We start from the raw sequence: 9,202 nt of genomic DNA, 5'->3' as shown, positions 1-9,202 counted from the left end.
ATTGCATCAGTAGTACTTTTGCCACACTGGAAACCAAATTGGTTTTCTGTGATAATATAATATTTCTCCATAAAATTTCGAATCTTCATAGCTGCAGCATTTTCAAACATTTTTGATAGGACTGGAAGGAGGGAGATGGGACGATAATTCCCCATATCCTGTCTTAACCCTTTTTTGAGCAACGGCTTTTTCCTTCTGCATACTTCAGCACCTCTGGGAAGCTTCCTTATTCAAAGGATTGGTTTATTATTTTAGATAGTGGGTATCCTATTATTTTACACACAAATTTAAGGGCTTTTGCTGGTATTCCATCCCAACCTGCAGACTTTTTGTTTTTTAATTTTAATATAATTTTTTCTACATCTATTGTTGAAACCGTTTTGAATTTTGTGAGGCATTCAGAATTATGCTTTAGTACAAAGGGACATACATTGTTCTCATAATCTGCAACATTAACCTCTGGTTTCACTACATTAATGAAGAACTCATTGAAGCATTCTGAAATTTGAGCCGGATTTACAATGATCTCATCTTCAAGCTTAATTGTACTAATTACATGTCTAGAAGCTTTGATACCTAATTCGTGTTTTGTTCCTCATTTCGTGCGTAATTTTGCACTGTTCATTTTATTCATTTTGCTGGGTAGCGAGTTCAAGTTTACTAACTTTAGATTCCAGCGTTTTAAGTTTCCCCAAGAGGCCACAGTTTTCATGTTTAAGAACATCTATAATTTCGTTTTTTCTCGAAATCTCGTGCTGTATTTACAGAATGTTTTCTGATGCTCTTCATTAATACGAGTCTGCTTTGTTTTCCATCTTGTAGTTGTGGGACGTACGTTTTTTAGTTTAATTGCATAAACGCTGCTAGCACTTACACCTTTTTGACAAAATGTTTTGCATTTTACACACAAGACACTGGCATTTACGTAGTTTTATTTGCACGCTATTTAATGAACGTATTTTACTCGTCGCTATCTTCTTCCAACTTGTTAGCCCGTGGTTACCCTATTCCTTGGTCAGCTACCACTGGATTTAAACCAAGATTGTACAGTTGGCCCATTGTTGAATGTTTTGACATGACTTAGCGTGACGTAATGGCAAGTGTAAATTTGCCTTAATTTCGCTAGTCGTCTTGGTCGCCCTGCATCTCTCAGAGTAAATTAATGTGTGAAAACTGCCTGTATCTTGGCCATTTAGATAGTTTTTACGTCCTTTTTATTTTGTTGCCTTTCTGTTAGAAACAATTCAGTCAATAGAACTGCTCAGATGGTTTCTACGTGGTGCGTATTAATGTGCAGTTGGTTTCGTGTGGATATTTCTCTTCGATTGTGGTTTATCTTTGGCTCAAATTGATGAACGCTGTCTGTCGTCACTACGCCATTTTCTCCTCTGGTGTCTTGTACGTAGTGGAAGGAGGAAGCGCCATTGCGGCATCGTCTTGTTTGGGTCTGGTACTCAAATATTGCCGAGTATTAGCGTCTCATAAGCTGGTAATTGTTTCTTTATGTGGAATTGTATATTTTTGTTATTGAATTTGTTTATTACGTTTTGGTAGTGTGTTGTAATTGGTAATTCGTGCAGGCAGTGTTACTCGTGGTGGAGCGGTAGGCCGCATTTTGAAGTATGATCAATATTTATAAGATTAGATTTATGTTGTTATGTGAGTTGAAGTGCTCGGGAGTTAACTGCAGTTACATTTATGTGTATAGGTAGTAATGTGTAATTTTATAATTTCGTTATGAGGGCATTACCCCGCAGGCGCCATTTTAATTGTTCTGGATGCTACAGGAACGCCATTGGAGATACGGCGTGTGTTTTTGGAAAATTGTAAGGCAGTTCTAATTCAAAATCTGTTGATGAGCGGGTAAGTTGTGTTAAGATGAATTGTATTATGATTATTTAGTAGCTGGTGATGTTACATTATCAATTGTGGCAGTAAGGTTACTTTACCGGGTGGGAATTTGAATGGCGTTTACAGCACCGTGCAAGGCAAACGCGGAAGGCATAGAATAGCATGTTACGATTTTGGTAATGTATTTGCTAGTATATTTTATATACTTCGCGCCGAGTAAAATTAATTCCACAGTTAAAACATTCTTTGGTTTCGAATTACGGTAATACAACCAACGCTTCCATTACATGTTTTGAAACTTGTTACAGGTCTGGTGCCACTTAAAATGCCAGGCTTCAGTAGTGTAGGCACATTCAAGATATTCGTCGGCAACTTGGCCGACAAAACTACTGTGGATGATATTAAGCCACTTTTTGAAAAATATGGAAAAGTTGTAGAATGTGACGTGGTGAAGAATTATGGATTCGTGGTAAGTATCAGATGTATGTGGCTTAGTTAAGCACTAATGTATAGTTAAATCAGTTCATAAATTTGCGGCATTCGAACCAATTACTGTTATAATTCAGTAGTTGTAAATAGTACTATGAGAAGTGTTTGAATTGGATGGGTTTTCTACGATCTGCAAGTTTGAGGCTTTAACTGGAACAATTTAAGGTAAGTCTGAAGTGTATATTTTGTAATCATGAGGAAGAACTGAAGGTACTTGAAGTATATGCATAATCAGTTTTGTGTGTGTGTGTGTGTAGAGAGAGAGAGAAAAGTAGTAAAGTAGAAAGCAAACTTCTTGGTTTAAGTGCATTTAATGTCGTCTAGGGTTTGTTGCCTGCTAATGTTTTCATCTAATCATTGTTCAGAGTGATAGTATGCAGTTATCACTTTCTTACAATCTTGGCTGTTGCAGCTACTGTTTTTGAGTTGTCAATTACAGTACCTCAGCATAAAATACAAAATTACAAACAAGTCATTTGTCATGTTCACTTGCCCTCATTCAACACACGAACTGTTACCAATGGTGCCATGCAACAGAAGTCACGGGCAATGTAACGGTGCTTCCATTGAATATTATTTAACTTACTGTATACTTGGATTCTTCGGTGTCGTACACTATTTCTGTAGGCAGCTCTAGATGGTAAGTATAAGACCAGCTAGAGTCCATCCTATAATTTCACGTATGCATCTTTTAGATTTTTGTTACTTGCTGCTGTTGGCAAGTTATTGGTCACAGCCATTCAGCTGGCAGTATATGATAGCCAGTGAGCTGTACAAGTATTCAGCTGTTCCTTTTTTCTGAGTGTTGTGATTTTTGAGGTGTTAGGCAGGTATCTAAGAGCATACTGTAGATTGCAAGTATTTAAAGTGTCATCTAGTTCCATTTACAAACCCAAGGAAATAACAAATAAGAATCTCATTGGCTCTTTAAATGTAGCTCTTGATTTGTCACAAGGTTGCACAATTGTGATATTTGGATGGACAGCAGAAGTTTGCATTTGGCTATCCAGACTTATGTTTTCTATGTCTTAAAATCATTCCAGACAGATGCTGGGATAGTGCCTTCCCTTCACTGTACTGCAAGAAGTCTGATGTACTCCCTCTTTTAGCCATCATTCATGTTTTCCTTAGCTTTGTCAAATTAGTTCAACCCAGTGCTACTTTTTAGTTTTGCTCCAAATTCGTTATCAATTGACTTCGATGAAGATATTGTGAAGGTTGTGACATCTGCGTCGCAATAATTTATGAAATTTTTGTTACCTTCAGGTGATGGTGGTAAAGATACTGTACTCTTATTAAACATTTTTCTTAAATGCTGACTGAACTTGTCATGCATCATTGCACATCTACTGTAAAATCTGTACTGAAGTGTCAGGGTGTATAGGTGGACAAGAAAAAATCCTGACTTGCCCCTATGGAAATACATGTTTTCTGCATTGACAGTATACTTTCACTTGGAGCTGTAAAATTTACCAGTCCTTTCGTGAAAGTTTAATACCCCGATGATATAGATCATCCTGGCACTTCATGAAACGAAACACCGTGAAAACGTGTATTTGAATGGTCTTTGGTGCAAAGCAGCATGTACACTTCGTGTTCTCGTATTACGGAATTATAAATAAGAATTCTGCCAAATACAGGACATTAGGTTCCGATGTGTTGAAGTAGAGATTGCATTTTACTTTTGTTAATCGTCTGCCAGTAACAGCAGATATTCAGCATAGGCCACTGGTTGTAGTCAGCCAACAGCAACATCACTGTTACAAAATGTGAACACAGTGTGTAAATTAATGTACATATACAATAGTTACAAGCAAAGCCAAGCTATCACATGTAATATTGGTCCTTTTTCTGCATGATGATGTCCTTTAGGATATGTTACACACAAATGTACCAGTAAAATTTTAAATGGATGGTCTTCTGGGCTTGAAATTTCTCAGTGGATGGTCTCAATTTAAGTTTTCAATAAGTCAAATGCTCTGTGATGTAAGAAATTCAACGCACATTCTCACGCATCATAATTGGTCTTGTGCCAAAGTTTGGAAGAAGCCCTCAGACTACCATTCACAATATTTTCCCATGAATTGTTTGAACAGTTGCCAGAGAATGCCAGAAAACAGTTGTTACTGTACATGGTGCAGCTATGATATAGAAAGTTCGTGCTTGGTGTTTGGATTACTTAACTCTTTGATGCGTTTCTGTTTGGAATTTCCTGGTTAAGTGTTTAGCTTTGATCGGTGAAAAAAATTGGAAAAGTGACATGCTGTAAACAATATGGTGACCCAGATGTTACTGGTACCTTTTTCAGATGAGTTAAGGTACAGATCACTGTCACAATAATTTTTTGTCTTGCTTCCATTGGCTTCGCCAATTCACAACCATCACCTTCCAACTTAACCTAGACATTGGGCAAAGAGCAGATCAATCTGTCACAACAACTAGGTTTCTTTTACAATCACATTTGACGGCTTTACCAATTCATAACAAAACTGTGAATATATGCACCAAACAATGTGACCCCAGTCATTAACATTGTCACTGGCCAAAGCTGACGGCACGTCAAACATTCTACTTTACTCGAGCATCACCTGACCATGTGCAGCACTGCAGCATGTTGTTTGGTGAGGACATATGGAGTTTCTGTACTTACGGCAAATGTTTTATCCTATTTTATCCAGATAAGGAAGCAGGCTTCTTTTCCAATACTGTTGTCTAGCATTTTTAATCAGATTTACTTCCACGCAGCACTGCAAAAAGGTAGTAAGAATAAATAAAAATATCTTGCAGAAATTAAAAAACTGCTGTTTAAATGTGCTAGAATTAAGGACAGTAAATTTTTCATGGTTTCTTCAAATGGTATAAAAATTAATATGGTTATCTGTGAAGACAATACTTTCTGTATTGTACTCCATCGGTCAATATGAAGCATTTGAGACGTTACAATGATAAAACACAATGTGCTGCCAGCTGATAATTTATCAAAGAATGGCATTCTGTAAATTTAAGGCATAAACACAAATTAAGAAATATTGTCAAGCCTTGAAGAGGTACCAGACAAGTGCTGAAACATAAATATATAAAACATTCTCATGCAAGGTGAAATTGTAAAATTTTGTTAGTGCTTCTCAATGCACTTCAAACCAAAGATTTTGTTCAGTATTACTGACCATATTTGCCGGCTTAGTCACACGTCATGTCATAAAAGAAACAAGAATACACAAAGGGCATCAACATTTTGTAAACTATTAAAATGCACAATTTGGCTTAAAGTGCACATTCATATGTCCAGAAGTAGGCAAGGCTATTAATTCATCATTGCCAGTAATGTGGAAATAAAATCATAAAAACTTAAGCTAAAAACATAGTTACATTGTGTTTTAATTCACTTGATGCGCTCCCCCCCCCCCCCCCCCCCCCTCCAGCCACAGAAATCAGTTTCAAAAGTGCTATAAACGAAAACAGCAAAAATCATGTAACATAAACACGGATCGCCTGGAGACTACTTGCCCTCCCACCTCTTAACTCACACTGCACTGTCCAACTGTGGATCAGGCAGCTTGCTGCTACTGCTTATACAGCTAACAACTGTACTTAAAGTAACAAGAAGTGGGAGTGCACACGACTTGAGCTCTTCTCATGCCTGCAAGTCTGCTGGCAATCGCTCAAATGAAACTAATGGAAACAGTTGACACTGCGCTCATCAGAAGCAGTTTGTTTTGAAGTATAGCTTAGTTTTCATCCTATACTCATTGACACATTTTGCTGTTGGCATACACTTGTGTGTGCACTGTTTTGTTGTAAATGGTGCATTTTCTTTGCGATGGAAGTTTCATTTTGCTGTTTTTCTCTTGTTTGTATTTTGTTGGTGCAACATTATTGTTCACTGGCAGGCTAAAGTAAAAGTATGTCAAAATTACAAGGATCTAACTGAAAGCTAAAACAAATTCCTCAGATTCTAAAAAAAAATCCTGTTTTCCCTTTTTTCTTCTGGATTAAAAAAATTCTGGGTTTTTTGTTGGTTGTTTAGGGCGAACGCACCATGGTGATTAGTGGTGTGCTCATTAGAAGTAGAAAAATTTGTTCTTTAATACTTTCAGGCACGTTACCTAATCGCTTGGAGAATTCATAGGAAAGATAACATTCAGATTAAGATAAATGTGATTGACATTATAGCAAGTAGTGTTAGGGGCCACCTCCAATCCAATTGAAAGTTTTTTCTTGAGACCACATGGTTGCTGTGTTGAGAATTTTATAAGATGGGTGCCTTCATCCCAGTAACCCTGTCCCTGTCTGCACTACTGGATTATGTCACTCAGTTATTTTAATTGGAGTATAGATCTCTGGATCAAAGTGATATGCCCAGAGACTTGTTAGATTCTTTCAATTCATAGGTAGATTGCCATAAGATAGATCATGGCCTCAATATGCAGATAATACCATGTGTAGCAACATGGCTTTTGACTGTTTCTCCCATAACCATTTGTAAAAGCTGTATTTAAAAAAAATCGATAGATATGCCACCACTTATTGCAACTTACTTTGTAAGACATTTCTTAAATTTTCAGTAAAGGCACCCATTCATTTTTGTTATGGGCTGTATTTAGGTATTACTGAGCACAATGTAACACTTGTTTTCAAGCTCGTGTTATCTGTAGATTGTTGGTTTAAAATATTGGTGCTGAAACGAAGGATCTTAAAATGAAAAATGTGTGCACACAATTTAAATGCAAAAAGCACACAAAGATAACTGATTGCCTTAAATGGAACAGTATACTGTATTGTGTGTGACTGTATTGCATTTTTAAAGTTGTCTTTTCATTTTGGTAAAATTACGTATTGTAAATGGTTTTTCTGGGACTTTCTGAACTGTTAACTACGTGGCAGCCAAAAATTAACTGGTTTTTATGAAAACAACAAAGCAGAAACATAGTTCGTGTGACTATCTGGTATGACTGTTAACCGTCTATCCCTTCAGTGTCGTAACTGGTTTCAACAGTGGTATCAACCACTACACTTAAAACCTCTCTGAAAGTGTTTTTTCAATTAAATTTGAGGTCAGCTTCTTGAAAGTATTATTAAATCTGGACTGACATGCTCTTCATGTCCATGACTTTCAAAGTCTGTTTGTGTTGGTAATAATTGAGGGCAAGGAAAATTTTTTTGCCCAATTTTGTGTTTGCTGATGTCTTATTTCATTGGCTTTTCAGTCTTCCATTGAATATAATCTCACAGCTGATTTGGTTCAGTTGTTTAAAATTTATTGCATCCAGTGCAGTGATAACACACAATATTTTTTCAAAAGAAAGCAGTCTTGTAGCTTCAAATTGCTATTTGGAGACAATATATATTAAACTTACAGAGGGCCCCATTTATCTTCACAGTCTCAAACAACTTTCAAATGTATAGCTATTAATGGACATTAACAGCATGGTTCCCTATTGTAAATTTGGCACAAAGTCATCATCAGCAGCACTCTCTCTCTAAATAGCACCCTTTATATTTATTAATTCATTCCCCTTTGACACTTTTCAAAAACAGGTGTTACCCATCATAAAATTTGAATCCTGTGTACAAGCTTGCAGTGAAGGTATGTTTATGTAAATGGTGAATTGTGATAATTTCTGAGTGGATTCTGATGAGAGGTGGATTACTGAAAAAAGTAGAGGGTGTTCTTTAAGAAAAATGTACTAGGGTTTATATTGTAACAAAGGGTTACAAGAAGTGAAACCATGCTGGTTAATTTCACTCTGGTAGTTAATCGTGTCTTGTTTCTGGACTTAGTTACTTCAAGTGGTAAAAATAAATGGGACTCCCTAAAGTGTGAAAAATGGCTGCTTGGAGTCTATATTTGAAGAGGGGAGCCAAACTGTCTTTCATAAAACAGCAGACATTTGACAGTGTCCATATTTTCTACCAGCATGAAAAGTTGTTGTTTCATTTAATTTTGAGGAGACTTATCAACTACAGAATATCTACACTGCAGGATCTGTCATTCCAGGAATGCACAACAAGCTGTTTGCCATGCTATTTGTATTAATCATTACTATCTGGTTGTTGAAACAAGCACAAACTGCTGTGAATACAGATTTGCATATGTGTGGCTGTGAAAATTGGTAGGTGGGCTTGAAGGTGCAATCCAGTGTGGTTTGCTGTGTGAAATACTTAATGTCTTTGAAAAATTTGCTGGTTTCATAACCAAAACTTTATAATACGGAGTCCCTTTTCAAAGTGTTGGAACATGGAGTGGAGGTAAGTTTATCCAACATCATGCTTCCCAAAACTTTTGCACAGCCAATTATCCCAAGAACATCACATTTTGGAAGGATTTTTAATTCTGTGCAATAATTAAAGTGCATAATTTCATAGGTACAGTTATGAAAACGGGCAAATGATGCATGTCAGCTTCAAGAACTAAACCAGAACTGTACTTGGTTCATTTGTCAATCACAGCCCAGAGCAACTGACATGCACACAGTAGACGTACTTGAGAACAGAACACTGAGAACATTCATTGCAACATTTACTCATACTTGCGTTCTGTCAAATTAAGTTTGGTGACACCCTGACCTGTAGCAGAACCCAGTTACAACATAATCAAGAGGTGCCATGTTGGTTTACTTGTTTGCAATGCTGAAGTGCTGTGTATAATATTTTTCATATTCATATTTGTATATTGCAGAAATGCGAAGTAGTGCACCAAAGATCTCTTAGAAAATATTGATTTCCTATGATTTGTTATACAATGGGGCCAGGAAAGTTGACTTGGGCAGCTGAAGTTGACAAATTATCTAAGCATCGGTTTGCACATGTCTCAGCCTTGAGAATAAAAGTGAAGATCTAATTAAAACCTACTAATACAGAT

General features: G+C 36.7%; 1 protein-coding gene across 8 annotated transcripts in view; it reads left to right on the top strand.

Moving 5' to 3' along the window:
- Nucleotides 1-1,021: 1,021 nt before the first annotated feature.
- Nucleotides 1,022-9,202, top strand: part of LOC126336520 (RNA-binding protein lark) — a 46,063-nt gene continuing 37,882 nt past the window's right edge. For 2 of the 8 annotated variants that reach the window (XM_050000301.1, XM_050000309.1), the window contains exons 1-2: nt 1,058-1,489; nt 2,160-2,320. In XM_050000301.1, coding sequence (XP_049856258.1) covers nt 2,177-2,320 — 144 coding nt within the window. In that variant the 5' untranslated portion in view covers nt 1,058-1,489; nt 2,160-2,176. Of the gene's footprint in view, nt 1,709-1,786; nt 1,864-2,159; nt 2,321-9,202 lie in introns of those variants that run through there. The other 6 variants (XM_050000302.1, XM_050000305.1, XM_050000306.1 and 3 more) reach the window with 6 other exon arrangements.

The sequence above is a fragment of the Schistocerca gregaria genome, chromosome 2, assembly GCF_023897955.1.
Source record: "Schistocerca gregaria isolate iqSchGreg1 chromosome 2, iqSchGreg1.2, whole genome shotgun sequence".
NCBI classification, from domain to species: domain Eukaryota; kingdom Metazoa; phylum Arthropoda; class Insecta; order Orthoptera; family Acrididae; genus Schistocerca; species Schistocerca gregaria.
This window is presented reverse-complemented; position numbering and strand designations above follow the sequence as displayed.